The sequence below is a fragment of the Anguilla rostrata genome, chromosome 14 (genome assembly GCF_018555375.3).
Source record: "Anguilla rostrata isolate EN2019 chromosome 14, ASM1855537v3, whole genome shotgun sequence".
NCBI lineage: Eukaryota > Metazoa > Chordata > Actinopteri > Anguilliformes > Anguillidae > Anguilla > Anguilla rostrata.
The window spans coordinates 17,627,337-17,649,792 of NC_057946.1; the positions used below are offsets into that span (position 1 = coordinate 17,627,337).

At 40.3% G+C, this 22,456-nt stretch overlaps 1 protein-coding gene across 3 annotated transcripts in view; it reads right to left on the reverse strand.

Moving 5' to 3' along the window:
- col27a1b (collagen, type XXVII, alpha 1b) overlaps nucleotides 1-22,456 on the reverse strand; it is a 107,491-nt gene that overhangs the window by 5,855 nt on the left and 79,180 nt on the right. For 2 of the 3 annotated variants that reach the window (XM_064308676.1, XM_064308677.1), the window contains exons 29-54: nucleotides 19,499-19,552; nucleotides 19,035-19,079; nucleotides 18,237-18,281; nucleotides 17,859-17,912; nucleotides 13,908-13,961; nucleotides 12,568-12,621; nucleotides 11,142-11,195; nucleotides 10,917-10,970; nucleotides 9,601-9,708; nucleotides 8,713-8,766; nucleotides 8,432-8,539; nucleotides 8,144-8,197; nucleotides 7,800-7,853; nucleotides 5,393-5,449; nucleotides 5,234-5,287; nucleotides 5,039-5,092; nucleotides 4,439-4,492; nucleotides 4,010-4,063; nucleotides 3,708-3,815; nucleotides 3,493-3,600; nucleotides 2,997-3,104; nucleotides 2,673-2,726; nucleotides 938-1,000; nucleotides 691-744; nucleotides 563-598; nucleotides 180-197 (exon numbers count right to left, since the gene is read on the reverse strand). In XM_064308676.1, coding sequence (XP_064164746.1) covers nucleotides 180-197; nucleotides 563-598; nucleotides 691-744; nucleotides 938-1,000; nucleotides 2,673-2,726; nucleotides 2,997-3,104; nucleotides 3,493-3,600; nucleotides 3,708-3,815; nucleotides 4,010-4,063; nucleotides 4,439-4,492; nucleotides 5,039-5,092; nucleotides 5,234-5,287; nucleotides 5,393-5,449; nucleotides 7,800-7,853; nucleotides 8,144-8,197; nucleotides 8,432-8,539; nucleotides 8,713-8,766; nucleotides 9,601-9,708; nucleotides 10,917-10,970; nucleotides 11,142-11,195; nucleotides 12,568-12,621; nucleotides 13,908-13,961; nucleotides 17,859-17,912; nucleotides 18,237-18,281; nucleotides 19,035-19,079; nucleotides 19,499-19,552 — 1,614 coding nt within the window. Of the gene's footprint in view, nucleotides 1-179; nucleotides 198-562; nucleotides 599-686; nucleotides 745-937; nucleotides 1,001-2,672; nucleotides 2,727-2,996; nucleotides 3,105-3,492; nucleotides 3,601-3,707; nucleotides 3,816-4,009; nucleotides 4,064-4,438; nucleotides 4,493-5,038; nucleotides 5,093-5,233; nucleotides 5,288-5,392; nucleotides 5,450-7,799; nucleotides 7,854-8,143; nucleotides 8,198-8,431; nucleotides 8,540-8,712; nucleotides 8,767-9,600; nucleotides 9,709-10,916; nucleotides 10,971-11,141; nucleotides 11,196-12,567; nucleotides 12,622-13,907; nucleotides 13,962-17,858; nucleotides 17,913-18,236; nucleotides 18,282-19,034; nucleotides 19,080-19,498; nucleotides 19,553-22,456 lie in introns of all 3 variants that reach the window. The other variant, XR_010325473.1, reaches the window with a different exon arrangement.

Here is a 22,456-nt window from a genome sequence, read left to right on the forward strand (position 1 = left end):
GTATACATTAAGTGCTGTCATTTACTTATTTACTTATTAAGTGTTCTCGCAGATGCAATTTATGCCATTGCTTAAAAAGGCAGTGAATTTAAGGATGGATAATATTTATACATTTTTTTATTTATAAAAACAAATTAAATGAAAAATTGACAGGAACTTGTAAAATAGATAAAACATACCCTTGGTCCTTGTACACCCTGTTCATAAAAGACAGAGGAAAAGTTAGAACAAACCTTTCACATGTTTATAATGGGACAAACCTACTCAATTGTAACATCTATTGTTTATCCTCATAAGTGCTATGAATGCACTTACTGTTGCATAAACATTACATTATCTGAGACTGGAACCAACAAAAAATCACATGATGAGATTAATGAGATGAGATGAAGGCTACTTGTAGTCAAATCAAATCAAGTCAAAGACAATTGCAGACAGCTGTACTATTGTTGAGGAATTCTGGAATTTTGTTGTATACATAGCACAAATACAAACATAAAGTAAGCATTTGATTCGAGACATACAGTACATGGCAGAACAAATAATGAAGAAGAAAACTCACATTTTCCCCTCGGCTTCCCTTGTCTCCTTTTGGTCCCTTTGAAGAAAAGAAGAAGATACATTCACAATAACAAACTGGATGTTCTGTATCAACTATCTGAATGGAGGACAACTGGGTGAGATACCTACTGGACCACCAGTGGGCCCAATTATACCAATTGGGCCCATCTGACCTTCTTTTCCCTGAAAAGAGAAAGCGAAAATCAATTCCTGGGCATGAAGAAGTTTAACATAGTCTGAGAGAAATAAGCACCCTGCAATTTTGTCTTACCTCTGTGTGCAATTACTCCACAATGTGCGATAACGAAACCTTTGTGTCATGTTGCATGATGCTGCACACGATTAATGAACTTCATTATGAAAAAGGCCTACTTACCATCAAGCCCTGTGGTCCCTTTGGCCCTTGAATACCTACTGGTCCAATATCTCCTGGAGTCCCCTGGAAACAGGTTTACAGTTTCTATCACAAAACATTAAAACACCACCCTTCCATACAAAGCCTAACTTAAAAGCAGTTACTTTTGTGGCTTTATGACCTGCTTTACATATAACATACAGTAATCTGAAGCAGTAGACTGATGATACATTCAGAGACTACTGAACACCTTATATAATACATAGCACCGATTCCCTAATGAGAGAACATTTCAGTTAGAGTAGGCAAGAGATATCTAGGAGTACCAGGTTATGTGTGGTGTTTTCTACATTCAAACACCTCATTACACAATTGGATCTACTTTTTTGCAAAGGTAATTCAGGTTTTGTAGTAGTAGTTCACTACTGATCAATTACTTGGATACCTGCTTTACATTACTGTACATTCCGATGGGACGAGACCCAGAAGTCCCAGAAGATCTACACCTTCTGTGTGCACTTGAGAAATGCTGTTCACATTTTCATAAAATGTGTAATATGTACAGTAATACGTATAGTAATATGCCGCCATGATGGAAACAACCAGAACACACACAATGGAACCGCATATCTGATAACAGCATATTATTACTATTATTGTGAAATAGAAGCTGCTGGTTCCACTTACATATCATTTGGCACTTGAAACATATGCTGCACTATTTCTGTGTTTCAAATCTAAATTAATACATTAGTTATAGACTTCTTTGTTATTTTCATCAGTACAATGCTAATATCTTCTTTTATGTAAAGCAACCTAACAGAGGATGGGTTTTAGCGGTTTCATTTTCATGTGTCCACATTGTAGCAGGGACCAATGCCCTTTTTGGTTAATATAGAACAATTCCCTTTTAACTATGCAGTTATCTACCATAGTCTACCCAAACCAAATTCAGCTTTATATAATAAATCTTTACTTCCTCTTCATTGGCATTTAGGAGATGCTACACAAGTTCTAAGATCAGGGATTGAAGAGCAGTAATTCCCTAGAAGGGGGAAATATTCTCCCGAGAGAGAGTAAATACAAGTGCAGACATGATTGACAACTTGTCAACTACCCTGTTGAACATGAGACTAAGTTAAACACACAAGAACAAACCTACCACAATGAGCATTAAACACACATTAAACAAACAACAGCAGAGGATCACAGCCTCTGAGAACTAAAAAGAAATGATCCATAAAATCCTGTCTTGCTCAAAGCAAATACAGTATGTTTTTGGTGAAGGTAAGGTTCTGATTTATAGACCAGAGATAAAGTGAAACCAGAAATATTTTAACAGCTGTGTTTCATGTAGGGTATGGAGGAAACTAGCCATGTTGAGACAAAAATATTGTTTAGTGACAAATACAGAAACTGGGGTATTTTATAACCCCCAAGATATATATTATGCTACCTTAGCCACTGTCCCTCACACACACATACTACAGCTCCTCTGATTGTTACATAAGGTGTGGAGAAACACATTTGTAAAGCTCTGAAATTAATTTACAATATAATTGATTTATTACTGGGTATGTACAATGCTTTCACTTACTTATAAGAACCACATTGCTGACATGCGTATGAAGTCATATTTAATTCTTATGGTGAACATTTACAGATGATTAAATTTCCCAGCGTTTGTAGAACAGGGCAGAGCTTTAGACGATCATTAGATCATATTTGTGGAGAAAGAGAAGGGGGAATGGTGTACCTTTGGTCCGAACACACCAAGAATGCCTGGGAAACCTGGCTCTCCGACATCACCCTGGAATTTAAGAGAATACCTTTCTTAAAGAACTCCTATTATGAACTGTGGCCCTGCAGTCTGAAAAAAATCACTTGAAAGGTCATGATCTTATCAAAGCCAGTAAAGTGTACACATATGCTCTCAATATTGATATAGTGTCTCTGATTCACAATTCGACGCATGAAACCATGGTTGGGACAGATGGAAAGCATCAATTTCTCCTATGTCAATATGCTATTAACAAAGAAATAACAGTGTGTACATCCTGGAGTCCTTGCACAAACTCACAGGCTGCCCTTTTGTTCCCCGGTCTCCCTGCCTCCCTGGCAATCCCATCCCGCCTCTGAATCCTCGCTTCCCCGTGGGTCCTGTCTGGCCTGGGAGTCCCCTCTCGCCCTGCAGAGAAGACAGAACAAAGCACAGGTGAGAACAGTAATCACATAGAGGGATACCTGTCTGACTGCAGAGGGAACAATGCTGGCCAACAGACTGTGAGGAGTGTCTGGTGGAAGTTGGCTTGGTGCTCTGTGATTAAAGTGACTGGGCCATGAGATCCTTCTGGTGCCAGAGGAGACCCCAGACTGACTGATCTGAGCGTCGGGACAAATCCACACAGATAAAACCACAGGAAATGCTGATTGTCTCTGGAATCCTTCCTCTCTCCTTCTCCTAACACCTCTTCAATTGCCAAACATGGAATACACTTCTTTCACTCTGCAATTATTTGGATTTTTAAATAACTTTGTTGATTATTTGACAGTGGGTGGCATGTTAGCCCTCTTACCTTCAGTCCAAATGAGCCCTGAGTGCCCGGCAGCCCTACCACGCCCACTTTGCCACGTAACCCAGCGTTCCCAGGGAGACCAAAGGCCCCGTCATCCCCTTGTTCTCCCTTTAGCACAGACACAAAGAGCACTGTGAGGGAATGAACGGGTGACCCTGAAACTAACAGGTAAACCCTGCATCAGCTCAGGGTTGTCTGTGAGTTAGCCATCTTACCGGCATTCCTTTGCTTCCATCTTTGCCCGAAATTCCGTCCATCCCAGGGTGACCTTCCAGACCCTCTCGACCGACTACTCCTCTTGGGCCGGGTGGGCCAACAGGACCCTGTTCGCAAAACACCAAGGTTTTCACCAATTGTAGCCCAACATTTCCAAAATGATAACAAGCGCAAATACACGTTATAGTGAGAACCACAAGGATTGCATTGTGGTACTTCACTTCATTATTATGCTTCAAAAACACAATGGTGTAGCTGTCATAACTTATATTTTTTTGTAACCTTGGGTTTCCCCACTTACCGGTGGACCTCTGGTGCCAGACTCTCCACGTTTCCCCGCCTTGCCTTTTTGACCCTGAAGCAGAGAGAGGAATGGATCTAGGCAACTAGGTCCAGTATCGCCTCATGCAGTACCACACCACACCAATCTTTACATTCTGTATATGGGATATTAAGTGACACAAAGCCTTCTTCTCCCAACGAGTTTATTTACATTTGCATTTCAACAGCAACTGATCAAATCTGCATTTTGACATAATTTGAAAACACACCTACAAATTACATTTTTAACTATGTAGCACGTTACATAATTGGCTCTGTTTATGAAAGAGATCATCTAAAATGAACCCCAGATCCAACAGTTTGATATAAATTTCGAACACCACTTACATGAAAACAATGGTGGTGCAAATGCATAGTGTCAGACTCTCCTCGGTTGCAAGGCTCTTACCTCCTCTCCTTTAGATCCCTTAGGCCCTTGCTGCCCACGTGGTCCAGGATGTCCCTAACCCAAAAGATTAGGAAGCATCACTGTATATTCCAAAGGTCCTGCAGCCTCTATAAGCAGCTGTTTATACAAGCTATAATGGCAGTAAAAACCTATTATGAGAAACTGCCTGTTGTTGCCTGCTCTAAATTTTAATATAGTGAAGAGGACTACACTAGTCAAGTTTTTCTTTCTTGCTATGGAGTGTTTAAACATACTATAAAAATAAAACTTTTAAATACAGTATGTGTTTGTTTAATAGAATCTACATGTAAAATAGCCAGGTCATAACCAAAAGGTAATACTATTTGGTGTGTGCTGAAAACGTCTACGGGGGCTAAAACTGACATACACCCATTGATATCGGAGATGGAATCCTCAATGTGAACTCTTCAGCAGCTGTGAAGCAGTCTGAAGTGTCATGTACCACTCTAAATTATTGAAATGGCATCAAAATGGTATCAGCATTTACATGTATATTCTGTTTTAATACACTCAGTGGCCGACTCTCAGATGTGTGGAAACGCCTGGATAATGTCTGGATAATGGAGTGTGTGTACTCACAGGTAATCCAGTGGCCCCAGCCTTGCCTCTTTCTCCATCCACACCTTGTTGCCCCTAAAAAATAAAGATTCCTTAGCAACAAAGCACTGCCACTATAGTATAGTACAATGAGAAAGGGGTACAAAAGCATTACCTGCCATTAACTTTTATAAAGCCAAACAAAGACATGCACACACGCTGTACAGCTGTACTTACTAGGTACCCCGGGTCCCCTGATTCCCCTCTTTCTCCTCTGTTTCCCGTGGGACCCTGACCATCAAATCAAGCAAAGAAATAAGAATGGGAAAAATGTAGGCCTCAACACACAGTCAAAAAAATATACTGCAACACAGAAAGAAATATTCAGTAACTCACTCTGTCACCTGGAGGACCAGGAGGACCTTCAACCTTCCCATCATCCCCCTGTTCCCCCTTGATGAAGATGAACAAAAGGAAATGACGTTGAGTACTTCACCATTGGATGAAAGGTTATTAATAGTGCTATAATTTGTTGCTGCTATAAATTGCTTAATCTAACCATTTCATAACCAGCTTAACCACCCCAAATCCAAACCCATACCATTTTCTAAAATAGCTGGATATTGACTAGGACTGACACTTGGGGGCAGAATCTAGTTACATCTTGTAGTTCAAGTGAGGAGTAGACCACACATGACCAAGCTCAAGTCTGAAAGAATGTTAACGTGGTATTCTATGGTAAACTAGGTATTTTATTGACAGCTGTAGGAATGGTGTCAATGTTCAAAACAAACTCTCAATGAGAGCTTAAACTCTCATTTATATTTCATGCTGGTCATGTGCTAAGCAGAAGAGAGGAAACATTAAAGCTGGAATTTTCCCTGAGCAGAGATAGTGACCGCAGAATTGAAGAGACACTGTTCTTATTAAAGCCTATGTACCTTTGCCATAACAGGGAATTTGCAGACAAAGCTACAATTGCAATGACCCAAATTCAAGCGATTTTTACTAAATGCTATTAATCAAAATTTATGTGGCATGGATGTGGGAGATCTCCTTTTGAAAAAAGCCACAAGGATTTTATTCATAGCATATGAGTTGGATTAATTCAGTAATCAAGACTCCAGATATAATTCTGTTTACTAATACTGGTCTGTGGGATGAATCAGCCATTCACATGTTGCCAGACAAAGTGAGAGCAAGGCAAAAGCTCTTTCAGGAACTTCATGCTGTGTTAAAACAGACTTCCATTTATCACGCTGACTAGTAATTATGACCACCGAGACACCAAGTGTAAATGTTAACTGTGAGCTTTATTTCTTGCTATTGATGAGTTTGGTTTTCCCCACCACTCCCCTGCTTCCACCGGGCACTAGCACATAACACTGATTTGTTATGCATACACGCCACCCCAGAGAGGAGTGGTCAATGAAGTGGGCAATCACTATGTTACACAGTAATAACATTTTAATTTCAGAAGTGTTTCTTGATTTAAATGGTATTTACACATTAAGCAGAAGTTTTGTGTGCTGATGCTTTTGCAGCAACTGTTTTTGGATCCTTTAATTGCAGAGAGGAAGAGAGGAATGTGGCCATGTTAAAGGTGAGTGAGTAATGTTTAGCTGGTACAGCCCCACAACTAATGTGAACTAGTGAATTTTTTGGGATAGATTTGTATTTTAAGTTACTTTCACAAGACATTTACAAGCAAGAACAATGCTGAAATAGAACTGCCATACTTGTCCGTGTACAAATTATGTAGGCAACAAAAAACCTCTGTGAAATAGTTTGAAACTGGTATTGTAGAGGTACTGCTTCAGTGTGAAGAGCAATACTGGTAATATGTTTCAGAATTATAATCTATTATCATACACCACCAATCTTGGTGGGGTTGCTGGTTCTTCTCAGTTGATTCTTTAAATGTACCTGCTGATTCTGTTTATACTGTATTAAATTAGCAACATAATGAATTTCTGCATGTATGCACCCTGAACAAAATATAACTCATAGCCTGTAGATCGTCCATACATCTGCAACTACAGTAACAGGCTAATTCAAATAATTATACATTCAAATACCTCACAATGCATGGTACCTAACAGTATGTTACTGGTATAAAACTGTTATTAGCCTGTGGGAAAGCAGTTTTAGGTAGACTATTTGAGCCATGGTTTTATCTGACCAAATTAGCTGCATGAATTGAGATAAAATCTTTCATCAACTCTTCCTTGGCTTTCACAACAGACAAATTTGTTTCTGAACAGTGTGTGCATGCTCCATTGCAATTAGTTATTTCACAGGAAAGATCCAGACTATTGTGCTTGAAAGATTTTTCTTATTTAAGCAAATTAAGTAAGCTCCAAGTTGTGGTCTGAGTGTAACTACCATTATACAATCCCACTGTGCTCTAAATGGTAACAGAGCTTCAGATAATATGAACCAGAGTAACTCAACCCTGGCCTCATAGTATGCATATGTAGATTTTCATTCAAGCAAGGCACTCAATCACCTAGTTCAAAACTGAGTATGTTAGTCGTTTAAAGCCTGGAAAGTTACCTAATAATGATGAATTGTTTCTAGCAACTGCTTGGACAAACAGTCCCAGGACCCTGGTCTTTATTGGTCCAAGAGGGATTTGAGGTGGTGATTTGAGCACCAAAGACAAATCCTTGGGATAGTAGCACTGTGCTAGGCAAACAGCTTTGAGCCTTCTGAGGCCTTGCCTTAACCACGGTGTTACTCAGCCAACATGCATTTTAAGCAGACAGATGACGCCATTAGACAGAGACTGTGGGGAGTGTACCTTTTCACCTTTTGGTCCAGGAGGACCCATCGGGCCCTGTGGTCCTTGGTGACCCTGACGAGACAAATCACCAACATAGTATTATTTACTACAGTGTGCTGCACAGCTGAGCCTTTAACTCAAATGTCTAGATATGAGAAAGAACTGAAGCACATACATACAGCACTAGCTACACGATCCGACTGGCTTTAAAAAATACTGTGAAGTTTATTTGCATGCTGTCCTCAACTAAACTCTAGATAATGAATCAACTGCAAGATACAACCCTTCTCTGGATCTATGGCAATGTTATATAGTAATCCAATAGGTAGAAGTAGTAAAAGAACAATGTACTTTTTTCTTACCTCATATCCTGGTAATCCTGGTTCCCCTTGCTGACCCATACGCCCGGGGGCACCCTGTGAGAAAGTGGGACAGGGAAACCAGGGGTCACCCTCCCCAAATATTAAACACACCCCAGGCACTGTCTCATTGGTCTGATCCCATCATTCCTCATCTTGCTAAGTCTCCACTGGACCCAAATTAGCAATGCCTGTGTGCTTTCTTTCACATTTTTTCCAGTATTATTATTCATCAGGATTCCAGTCAAACCCAAAAACTCTGAATAAAGGCTTATCATTCATCCACATTACCACAGGTCCAATTGTTCCTCTGGATCCTTTTGGTCCCACAAATCCCGTGGGCCCTTGTTTGCCAACTGACCCCGTCTCTCCCAGGTAACCCTGATGACCTTTGGTGCCCTGGAAGGCATAGAAACCATATAAAGAAGCTGGAATATGTTGATAAGAAATAAACAGACAGTGTGCAGGGCCCTTGGCATGACTAACCATTAAGTATTAAGTACAGCAGGTATTCCAATAACCACACTGAAACTGGATTTGTTATGGCGGCTATAATAAGACTGAGGTAATACCTTTGCTCCAGCTTTTCCTCTTTCACCAATTTTGCCAGGTTTTCCTTCAGGCCCCTGGAAATAAAGATCAGGCTTAACATATTAAAAATGACATTCATATATCAGTAGAAATTACGAAAAAAGACCAACTACTACATGGAACTTACTGTAACTTAATTTTTCAAATGATTAAGAAGTCCTCCCAATATGACCATCCAAATACAGAACAAATAATTATTAATAGGTGCACAGGAGCATGAGTCATACAGTGTATTAAGGGGTGAGTCATGCTGTAAGGCACCATGTACTACTGAGTTAAGCTGTTGATGACAACCATGACCTCCGAAAATAACATGCAGTCTCAGCCTTTCAGCCAGGTTTCTCCAGTCTTTATTGGAGGCACAATTACAATGGCTGTATCATTACAGTGTGTAACCAGGTATTACGTCTTTATGTCCAAATAAAAAATAAACGAATAGCTAAATACATCTGCATGCCCTGCCATAGTTGTAGAAATATATTTTTTTTTTAGCAAATATGACTTCACACGTCCTCAAATGCTATTTTTCTTCAAATTATTTCAGAAACTGAGCGTTACGCTTTTTCTGAACTCTTTCGGTTATTTTGTGCCACCAACCTTTTGAAAATTACACAGCAAACACAATAAGCCATTTACAGCCTAGGTTTGCTCTTCTACCCTGTACAAAAAACAACAACACTAAGAACAAAGGTACTGGCTTTGTCATTTTACGATGGTGGTTAAATGTTCTGTTTGAATAGCAGAGATGCAATTGAAGTTAAATGCTACAAGCAACAATGGATCCAAAATGGCCCCTCCTCTATGCCCAATATGGACTGGCCTTGGAGGAAAGCCCTAATTTAGGGTCCAGTAGACAAGACAACACTTACCCTGACACCCTGAAGGCCAGGATATCCAGGTGGCCCTTCCTTTCCTTTTAGACCAATGTCTCCGTGGTCGCCTTTATTGCCTTCAGGTCCCATGTCACCCTTCTCACCCTGAGGAGACAACCACAGGTGTTATGCACACTGGGGTCCACCCAGCATCATCTACATCAGGCAGTCATTCCACTGGCCCCACCTGAGGGCCCTGCCGACACACAGCAAATACAGAATATACAAATACTTTCAACAAACGGCCAGGTTGTGAGACAGGATTCAGACACCAGTGCGGGTAAAGGAGACACCTTCTCGGTGCTCTCACTGAATAGTAGAATCTCTAAAGAACTTTCAGGCAAACCACTATGGTTTCAGCACCATATTTTTGAAAGTCAGAGATGGATGCTTCTCAGCTGACCTAGGAGCATGAATACAAATGACTGGCATCCCAGGTACAACTGAGTTGAAGGTCACAATTTTCAAAATAAAAAATAAAACAATTTGCCTCCCATGCTATGCAATGATAGGACAGCAAGCTAACAGATTTTGCTCATTAAAATACAGACATGTTGAGACAAGATGACTCATAAAACCATAAACATAAAAACCCCAAACCGATTTAGCTCAGTTTTTGCCCTCATACAGTATCTAATGCATACAATAGTCAGGCATAGTTAGCATCACCCTGTGAGAAGGTTGGCATGAGAAGTCACTTGGACAAAAAAGAACTCATGTTGAAGTCAAAGCAATAAAATAGAATTGACTTCTTCCTTTGTACTATTGACTTTTTCCTTTTCATAATGGTTTTTGGTTTTTCTCCTTTAGAACTTGTTAAACATGACTTTGCTCCCTCAGCAAGTGTTATATCTGGGACACATCTATCCAATGGCATCACCTCAAGGGAAGACAGAGTGCCAGCTGTCCCTCAGAATAAGTATTTCCCTGGCTTCTACTCTTAGAGAGACACAGTATGTATCATCCCTGTCGGATGAGTAACAGTGTTCAGGGAAAATAGATGAAAATGAATAAAGCCTGGGGTTTCAACAGGGTGCCCGGCATTGCAAATGCCCCCGCAGATTGGTCTGCAATCACAATCACCATTCCAAATCACCCCCCCCCCCCCCCAAAGTCCGCAATCTCAATCTTAAGTCATAATAATAAGTCATCATCTATGAATAGATCACCACCAGTGTTGAGGGAAAATGGATAATTCATTGATGATGACTCAAATCAGTCATCATAAATGAATCATAAAGAGCAGATTTGGATAGATTGCGGACAACCATTTTTAAGTGTTGGGGGAAATGGGTCTATCACCCTCCTCTCACCTTGGCTCCATCAGGTCCTGCAGGCCCGGCCTCCCCTTCAAGCCCAGGTTCTCCCTAGAAAAGTAAAGGATTCTTATATAGAGTGCTTTCCACAATAACCACCAGAGGATTCTTATCTGGAGTGTTCTGTACATATCCATAGAAAAACATGGATCTACCAATACTCTCAGATCATAAAAATCTGGCATAGTTTGGGATAAAACAGATGGTAATGGGAATACTCACCCTCTGTCCAATTAGGCCTTGTTCTCCGATGTTCCCAGCTGTCCCAAGAGCACCCTAAAACACACACACATACACATGCATGTATGCACACACACACAAACACATACACAACAACAACAACAAGCAAAACAAAAAAGTTGTTTGGTTTTATATAGCCTTATCATGCACATCTAAAAATATGCAGTTCTCTTAAAAATAGTAAAATTAATCTTGGCTATATCATTTTAAAGGGGAAAATTGCAGATGCTTATAGTCCTAAGTTTGCACATATTAGACGATCCTGACTGAAGTTATGCAGTATCCTTACTGCTGCCAAAGGTTTACAGGCTATTTGTGCATACACGTTTCATTCACAACAAAATATAGGACACATATCCAGATCCATTAAATGCTGGGCAAAGAAAGAAAGCCAGATGAAATTATACAGCACTAACATTCTACACATGTCAAGCACTGTCTCAAATAACACCACCATACTGCAGTGGCTCCCAAGACAGCTTTTTATTACATCGTGAGTTAAACAGAAAGAGACCTTTCAACCCACAAGGCCCATGTCTGGTGACAATTACCCCCAAAAGGTGAACCTATATATAGAGCTTATACAGGCCAACAACTTTACTCAAGCAACTCTCACACAGATTAGCATATCAGATGAAGGGGAGAAAGATTGTCACTGAGGTTCCCACCAGTTAGGCAAAATAATTTTAACTGGGTCAAAAATTTGTCTGTTCTTTTCTCTCTTCTTTTCCCAATAAGCCCAAGTGTCGGGTTACATTATAATTTACATATAACCTTTCTCCTTTACAAGCTATTAGAGATTTGAATTTCTTTCTTATTATACACAGGATACTGCTGTCAGACTACAAACCAGTCATTGTTTTTATCTGTCCCATTGCAGGCTAATCTTAAATGTAACAAGTGCTAGTAACTGGGATGCTTCCTCAGTTCCCAGAGATGTATGTTCACTCTTTGTATTGCCCAGCACCAGCTCATCAAATGGAGCTTTAAAATGGTCAGAACTGAAGAAAAATTACAGAAGCTATGGGCTACTGAGGAGAGGAAATGACTGGGAGTTAGGTGCTGTGGGCTGATGGGATCCTGTTGCAAGGCTCCTGCTCTCCAATCTGAGTGGCAGCAGATGGGGATGGTAATGTGACCCAAAGGGCCTTGGAGAAACGGTACTCAATGGATCTATCTGTTCTCTCCAGAGCCTGGCCCTCTTTAACTGTTGCCTCGCACTACCGTAAAAAGAGTGAGGGAGGAACCATATGAAAGCAGTGAGTAGCAGAGAACCAGGAGCCAAATCCCCGCCTGCGCTGACTGAGTGTGGTTTGTAGAAATCAAGGGGAAGTAGCATGAGGATTAGCCAGGGTATCGTTTTCTGGGCCTCTAGCGTGGAAGTGCTCATGGATTTGGCTGCCTTTACCTTCTCCCCTGGCTCGCCTGGCAGTCCTGGCTCGCCCGCTTTGCCTGGTGGACCCTATCAGAATGAAGGAGAGATTGCTTGCGTCACAACAGAGTCAGAATTATGTACACAGTGTTACGGTCTATGTGGTTCACAGTGAGAAGGGGCTCACAGCACAGGTATGCTTCTGCTGGGTCAGAGGATCAAAAATAACATTTATCAAATTACACTCTCCTCTTTGTGGTTACAAAACCTATTATTTTAATCAAAGGGCATTAATAATTCATTGCAAAGAGGGGACCAGATGTCTGCCTGGCACTAGATCAGGTGACTGCAAAGAGATCCAGTTCTACCGGCGGAGAATGCTCACTGCGAGGCATGGAGCTTTCCAAAGAAGAGCCTGCAGACAGTGCTGTGTGAGCCAATAGCGTACAGTACATCAGTGTTGTGGAGACCATGACACAAGCCAATGCATCATGACACTGCCATGCTCACTAATGTGTATAACATAACATAACATGACATGATGACAAGAACAGGCCATTCAGCCCAACAATGCTCACCATTTTCCAACCACTAAAGTATACCTAATGGCTACAAGCTTGGCTGCAGCTACACAGTACCTAACACCATATCAAGCCTGGTCTTGAAAACCCCCAGAGTTTCTGCCTCTACTACATGACCTAGTAGGCTATGCCAGACAGTGACAACTCTCTGTGTGAAAAAATATTTCCTAACGTCTGTCCGGAATTTACCCTTTGCTAATTTCCATTTATGACCCCTCGTTCTACTAACAGAACTCAACCTAAAGAATCTCTAGTAGTTCACTTTGTTAATCCCTTTTATAAATTTAGAAACCTCAATCGAAACTCCCATGAATCTCCTTTTACTAATCTTGAAGAGATTAAACATCTTCCTAAGTCTTTCCTCATAACTTTTATACCAGGAACTAATTTGGTTGCCTTCTTTTGAGCCTTTTGCAGACTCTCTATATTTGTTTTTCTCAAACTCTCTCATATAGCTTTATTCATCCACTGTACAGACTGCTAATTCAACTTACTTTTCCTTGCCTTTAGAATGAATTTACATCTGCATCAAGAAAAAACCTTCTGAACCTGCCCCACTTTTCATTTTCAGCCTTGCAAACAAGAAGTTGCACCCAGTCTACATTACTTAAATTCTCTTGCATCTTGCATATGTGTGTACATGTGTGTGTGTGTGTGTGTTTGTATGTTTGTATGTTTGTGTGTATGTGTGATGGTGTGGGTGCATAAGTATGTAAGTGTGCGTACGTGTGGAAGTATGTGTGTTAGGAACTAGCCATGTGCTTTCCCATTCCATGGCTGTGCGACGGGCCTCACCTTCAACCCGAGCTCTCCCAGAAGACCCACGGTCCCTGGTGGCCCTGGGGGTCCCTATAATAGAGAACAGAAGAGCAGAACAAACACAAATAAATCTCAGCCGTCTGGACCGGCACGTTTTGCATGAAGCTGCAGGGTGCGTGTCTCTACGCGGGACTCCAGGATGTGGGACAGCAGCGAGGTCGGGGGGGGACAGCAGATCATGTGGGACACAGCTGATTTCATCCCAGCAGCCGTGTCCCAGTCCCACACTCCTCCAACTGCACCACTTCCTCCCTTTCCTGATACTCTGTGGTGAGATCAGGAAACTGCTGAGGGCCTTCCTCTGCGCGGCTCCACGCAATGGACTTCAGCATTTGACGCAGATGTGGTGAACAAAGGAGCCTCTCAGTTTGGGTTTATTCACATTAAAGGGTACCCACTGTAAGCTGGTCTCGCTTACCATCACAATAGTAGGCATCCACACTCAAAGACTTAATATGAAAACTTGCTTTTAATTTTTGATAATATGAGCCATTTGAAATTCAATATGGAGCATCCTAGGACTGTTTCACGGCCTGTTTAGCCTTCATAAATGCCCAGAAGGGATAGCACAAATTACCCCTCTGTAAATACTGTACACACTGCTACAAATTATACCTGCATATAGCACTGTTGTTACTCATTCTTTAGGAGACTGTTCTTGATTACCTGGTTAGATGGATAAAAGCACACAAAAAATTGGCTATTTTAAATAGAAGATTTACCTTTTATTTATGTACTTGTTCTGCACTAACAGGCGTGAAGGACCCTGAGCTAGCTGTAGAGGTCAAAAGTAAGATGCGGTGTATTTAAATTCAACTAATATTTTAAGCATAAAAATGTCAGTGAAAATGGCTAAAGGTTTCAGTGACCAAACTCTGTTTGCTTTCATGCTTCAGTGGAAAAACTTAAGTTGCAGGGATTTTATTTGCCCTTTTTTCATTCTTGGATTAGAAAGGGGGAATGTCATCTGCTGACATCATACCATGAAAAATGGTGGAAGGAGATGGAAATGTCTCTGCTGTGAAGCAGGCTTTCGACTCAATACACAGTAAATTATGTAGCAACACGTTTTCCATTGTAAGATTTTCAGCAACGCTATCCAGCATAAGACAGTAATTGAGGCCTTTGATCTGGTATCACTCGTATTTGTCACTTCCCTGAGAAAATACACCCCCAGATGAAGTACCCTCTGTTCCTTTCTCCAACTACTGACCCCACAGGACTCACTGCTCTAGGCTACCAGCTGTTCTGCAGTTGCCAGGTAGTTTTGATATCATGTATGTAAATATACCAAGCTTAAGGCCTGAATTTGTTCTAATGGATGGTATTTGAATATTTTAGCATTTTTTCAATGTGATTCACACATTTTACATCTATAGTGATGTCACTATTTTTGATGTACTGCTGTAAACAAAAAAGTAATCCCTTGAATGCAAACAACAGGACAACTAAACTTTCAGTAGCCTACTTTTGTAACTGACGAACCTTCCGGCTATCTTCCTAAAATTTATTCCAATAAAAATATAACACCTTTTTTCTGAAGCAGAGCATGAGGCACATTCATAGATTTTCAAGAAATATTTAGGCAATTGCTTTCTCTGTAATTCATTCAAATTTGATTTTCAATACCAGTGCCAGTCTTTAAAATGTGGGAACAGCAGAGGAAACAGACCTATTGCATGAAAAATGTGAATTCATTAAAGTAAAATGTTAATTCACTATAATAATAAAGCCTGTTGGTATTATAAATGTCTTGTAAGCTCAAACACCATTTTTATCTCATAGACTAAATACACTACAAGAAATATAAACACAAGAGAAATCTAAACATCAATGCCAAAAGGCTGTGCCTTCTTTTTGTGATTGATAGATACTGCTACAGACAGCACCAAACTGCAAAACAGTTTAGTCCTGTAACAGTTCAGTCACATTGTACAGACTGTGCTTACTAGTACATCTGCGTAAGAGATACAATTTTGGATTGTCCTGATAAAACTTTTTTTTTTTTACTGTTCCTGAAATTGCTGTGCTGGTTTGCAGCATACCTCACAGCAACAAAGTCAGTACTTTTCAGTAAATCTTGTTGTTTGGAGTCAGCAGTTCATTTGTGGAAATTGGAGAACTGATGCAACTACAATATCCCCATTGTTTTCCAGAGATGTATGTAAAACTGAGCTCACAAAAAATATGTGGCTGAGAACTCTCTTGTATAAAAGGCTCCAGAATGAATGCCATGTGAAAAGCAAGACATTTAGAATATCAAACTGTTATGAACTCAATATGGCAGGCTAACACTGGCATCTAAATTCCTGAACAACAGAACACCATTTTTCTTTAATGAATTGCATTCAAACTAAACAAAATGTCAACAAAGCACTTCAGACAAGACGGTACCAGTGGAAGGAGTCTTCCCCTTTGTTTACGTTCTGCTCCCTGGTTTCTACAAGAGTAAATACGCATTAAAACTGCATGTAAATATTAATACTGACAGGAGTCCTGAAATTGATACCTTCTCAACCTCTGCTGTTTTCTATTTACATCCAGGTGTTTGCCATTTACTCTTAAATTCAATGTAATTTATTGTGTTTTTCAGTAGTGTACTGGCACAAATATCTACTAGCACATCAGATTTTTTATATGGTATAAATCATACTGTGTTTTAATCATAGAAAATACCTGAAAATCAATCATTTTTGAGGAAACTCTTGGCTGAAAACTTTTTCATATCTTCATGGCCATGCTCATTATATTTTCCAACAGATTCTATATGAAGCAACCGAAGTTCCTTAGGAAGAAATCTTTCAAAAATCACCCAGTATTTTTATCCTGTACTCTGGAGCTTGGAGTAAAAAAATCTGGCGTCTGTTTTTATGGATGGAGACCTGCACCGCATCTGACAGACACTTTTAATAGCCATACAAAATGTGATACAGTGCTAGATGGTGTGATTTAGCCAAAATGGGCTTAAAAGGCTCATCAGTTTAATAGGAGCACAGGGATCTCTGGTATTATTGATAGTTCTGTAGTCCATATATGATTTGAAAGGTATTAAGACTGTTTGGAAGATTTATTTGTGTTTACTTTCAAATATAGTAAGAAAGCCAAATTCCTGAAATTTGCTTTGGTTGACTATAGAGGTGTGTGAGAAAGGCCATATCTGAGACAGGCCTACCTCACACAGCTCTACCAATATTTACTGTAGAGAACTGCCTTTGGACCACATGAGATCAGAGAGAGAATCTTTAAACAGAGCACATCTGTCTACACGCTCTGTCTCAATGCTGTTGTACAACTGGATCCATTACATAACACATATAAACTATTTTACATGTTATAGTTATCCACCAAGCAACAATTTCCCCGTTTTTGGAAACCCACAATCAAAATTCCACAAAGGCAATCAACACACATGGGATTGGTCTCTGTAATAGACTAAAAGGCTATCAAGCTCACAAAAGAGACTTTAAGAATTTCACTGCAGAGCCTCTAACACCATAGCAATTGTAAGAGATTCTGTTTGAGACAATAGGAGTCTCTAAGAAATATCCAAGGCTATAGAAGTATTATTAAGACACTACAGGAGTCTCTACCACATAACAAATCTACAGGTGTCTAAACCACTACAGTGAAGACTCTAGAAGAGCAAAGGTAGAAGTCTCTGTCGACATCTGCAATAGAGAAATCTGCCAACGGAAGGAGTCAGCGTTTCTGTGCAGATCTCAACAAACAAGTAGAAGGAAAAACAGACCCGTCAGCAGCAGACTTGTTTCCTCTCGGGCGAGGAAATATTACACACCCATGATGTTTTGTTTACTGCCAGCCTTTGTGGAATTCACATGGGAAATAGCACCCAGCCTTTTGTCTAGGCACATGACAGACTCACAATGATCCCAGACAGACAAGAGACAGAGAGGGAGAGGAACTTGCCGGTTCTCCTGCGATTCCTTTTGCCCCTGGAGGTCCTGAAGATCCATGGATACCCTGTGAAGATAAAGCATGTTGACATATTCAACTCAGTCACACATACAACACCATGCAAAATACCAATATATGCCATTAAACACTGGGAAATATATTGTCTGATAATCTAAAACAGTTATATATGACAATCCAACAGCCTGGGTTACTATAGCCTAAGACTGCTGCTTCAGTAGTCCTTGGATCAAACTAATCCTACATGAATTCTTCAGAGGACAGTGCATCAAAATGGAGCCCAACTACACAGGGTTGTAAAATAACTAAAGCACAGTATATGTGACTACCAGCACAGAACATTGGTTAGCAAGATGAAAATGGCACACTAACCATGAATCCTCGAGGTCCAGCTTCACCTGGCTCACCAATGGGCCCCTGGAAACAAAAGACAATGTAGGCTAATTTACAAAGGCAGGTCCACATACTGTAATGAACATGTGAGTATGTAACTTTATTACACAGCAGATGAAGTTACCTAAGGTGACCTAGGGCTTGACTCCAACTCAGCTCAACATAATTTGTCCCTTGAGAAATACTTCAAGCCAGTGTGCATTTATTTTGCTACTTACACAATACTATGAGTGTTCTGCTTACTGCGCCACATATTAACCAAATGTACATAATATGTAAAATGACCATGGTTTGGGTGGAGCTGCCCCAATTGCTGTCTCATTCTGAAGGCCTCTAAAACATTAACTCCAAGAAGACCCAAATATGTGTCTCCAGTAATCTCATCTAAGAATTAGCTCACTGGTACTATTGAATTTCTAATAATTTTCTTTGGATATGCTTCTAAGCTGGTAAACTTGTGTGTATCTATTAAGTTATTAACCTTTTCATGGAGTTATTTGCTAAATTGCAAGCACATGTTTTTTTCTATATGGTCAGACATTGAAATACCCCCATTTTGGGAAACATTTTTAAAAGATGTACTTCTGGACACTGTGTACTAAAGAGCTATTTTACAACCAAACATAGAAACATGTGGGCAGACTTGGAGTGAGTAGGCATGTTATTATAGCATTAACTACAATGGACAGGGCCAGCTAGAAGCATTTTGTACAGATTCAGCAAGATCAAGAAGAAAATCTCAACAACAATTTTTATACAGCATAAAGGTGCTTTCACCTGTTCTCCTGGGAAGCCAATTTTTCCTGGTGGACCATCAGGGCCCTGCAGAGAAGAGTTGATGAAAAAAACATATCTAAGGAAAATACCCATAGGCATTCTTTACTCCACTTTCTACTTGCAACTGACTTTGCCAGAAATTACCAACTAGCTGAATGATACATCCATTTATTATTTTTTAAGCTAAATTGGTAGCTCATCAATAAGATTCAGGAGGTTAGTAACAAGGACTTTTTGATATTTTACAACAGAAGGTCATAAACCATGGGGATCATTACCATTGGGATTGTGGTAGTCGCAGATTAATGGCTCAGAGCAGTCCTATTTTATGATTATGAGAGTGTGTTCAGCATCTCCTGTGTTCAGTGATATGCTATGTGAGGCCACCCCAACAATCGAGGCCATTGGTGTTCAGCAGATATCTCCTGACCCAGGCTGACCTATGAACACAGCTTGACCCTTACCTTCCCTCCCACTGACCCTGGCTCCCCCAGTGGACCGTCAGGCCCTCTGGCACCCTGTAAGAGAGAGAACAGCAGTGTGAACAGCAGGGGTCTCCCTCGTGTAGTCTGAGAAAGACAGAGCTGAGAGGCTAATCTGTACTCTTGGTCATCATCGTCCCAAAACAATGTAACAGCAGGGCCTCTCTCTTTTCGGTATAATTATTTTTTTAATTGCGAGTAGAGTCTCTCTCAAACACACACACACACACACACACAAACACGCACACACATATACACACATGCAAACACACAAGCACGCACACAGATGAATGCATTCCTATGTATGCCTCCGGCCCCAAAAACACACACACTCACTCAAAGTCTTCAGCACTGGGAATCCTCCCTTCCTCTCATCATACACTGTGGGCCATATAATGATTGTATACATCCTCTTACAACCACAGGAGCCCCCCTAAATTCTTTAGTATACACACATTTGACATTCAGCTAAAATTTACTGCCACTTATGTTACACTGGAGTACTTCTGTGGTTGCAAATGGACTAAAGCAAGCCTCATAGCTCATGTTACAAATCATGCTATCATCATTCTGGTTTTGTTCAGCATGCAGTATCTCGCACAATAAATCATACTTCAAATAATCTCATAACTAACTATCACTCCAGCAATAATGTAGCATCAAACTAAAACCAATGCAGATTAAAAAAGTTTACTGTTCTGATTTCTGTAATATAAACCTGCAAAAGGAATGCTCTGCAAAAGGAATGTAACTCAGACACCCATCAATTTGACATAGACTCCGATACTAAACCAGTGAGTCAGCACTGAGTACATTGGCCAGTACATTGGCCTGTTACTGGCAAGTCTGCTGAAAAGATTGGCTTGATCTTTGGATCAGTATCTGTTTGTTTTCTTAGCTGGAAAATGGTATTTGCCAAATATGTCTGTAACAAAGAAATGGTGTTACTGTGCTTGCACAGCATTTGCATGTCCTTATCTGCAACCTTCAAAACTTGTCCAGAAAAAGGTGTCTGCTAAATAAATAATACATAAACATAGTGCTACAAATAAGGATTGCCATCTCCAATTCCCTGGGAAATATCATTACATTGTGGAAGCACTCCATATGCCTAATTATGAAGTAGCATGACTAATGATAAGTATATATTATTTATACAATGTGTGAGACCATGCTCCATTTATAAAGAAACAAAACTAATTAAAATTGTATAACAGTTGTGTAATAGTCTTCTAGCACAGACTCACTTTAAAATAATAGGGTAGAAAAAATAACAGTCCTTGTGGGAACACAGGATAGAGAGTGACTGGCATCTCCACTTTACAGGGGGTCAGGTACAATTCCTTGCTCTAAACATGCAGAAGTGACAGCTTTTTCAGCCCATTAACAGCAGGTTTTTCAGGTGATTATCTTTAAATCTGCAATTGCAAGCTTCTGGAAGTGCGTTCTTGAACAACCTCCAAGACTTCTCTGCAAAACCGTATGGAACATAACCCACTAACCTCTCAGGCCATCATAGATAATATATATATATATATATATATAGTCTTGGCTTGGGAGTACACTAAACAATATTTTTCTGGTATGAAGAAAAATTCACTTTCATAATCAGAGGGAACATGATGTATGGGGGGAATTATCTCCTCTTGCCGAGTTGTTTAAAAACAGTGGTGGGTTCTGAGGGGAAAACCGCCTGTGGGACGGTGGCTTCCAAAGTACTTGCTGTGGATTTTACCACATGCCAAGACCAGTGAGCTTTTCTCATAAACGTGATGTTTGATTGAATGATTTCGTGAGTGTGAGCAAACTTGGGAAGTTTAGAGGGAAATCCTTTCCACGTGGGGTCTGTAAACATCAGTAAATACAAACATTTTACAATACAAACGCTGACAAGGTTACACACACACACACACAAACACAGGCACACAAAACTTGAACATTCAACCAAACCAGACACATTTACACACAGATATACGATACTATATACAGACATATATAGATTCACACAAACATACACACACACACACACACACACAACCACAGGCACACAAAGCACATTAAACCAAACAGACGCAATTACACACAAATATACAGATTCTATATACAGATATATACACAGATTCACACAAACAAACATGCACACACACAAGCAGGTACAGGCAGAGACACTTATATGGTGTGACATTAAGCAACAAATGTACTCAAAACAAGTCAAAACATAAATCATCTTCTTCATTTTCAGGGATTTCTCACAACTTAAGTAAATTCCTTGGTTACTGGTTATGTTTTGAGACACTGCAGTAGCTGCCATTGAGGCTTTAGTGCTCCAAGGCCAGTTGTTAATAGGGTTACTGAGATCTCAGTTCTCTCCATGTTTCCATAATGGAATCCGTGCAGAATGCCCTCCAAAGCTTACATACTGTAATGAACCGAGTTCTTACAGACCGCACTTGATGTCTCAAACATCAAGTCCAGTCTGAGCTAGGACTTTACCGTAATGGGAATCAGGGCACTGACATGAAAACATGATCTACCATACTGTACATGGGTCCACACTTCAGCCTCATCTGTGATACATGGCAAAGCTAGCCTGACCTGCACTAACTTCAGGATAAACATAATGGGGAGGGTAACCAAAGACCAAGTTTTGGGCTGCCTGAGCAGAAAAGCTGACACCCCAAATCCCCACACAATGACTCCAGTTGAAAATACAGCCTGTTCCAGCCAGGCCCTGGTCAAACCTTCTCGCAAGCTTTTTAGATTTCAATTTTTCATTTGTTACAATACGGTCTCGCTGAATCCTGCTGCTTCTTTTCTGACTTCAAAGAGTCCCCTGTGCGAGATTTGAATTTCAGACTCACAGTAGCCACAGTTCGAGCCACAGTAGTGAAAGTTACGGAGTCAGGAAGCACTGTCCATTAAGATTAATTGGAAGCACAG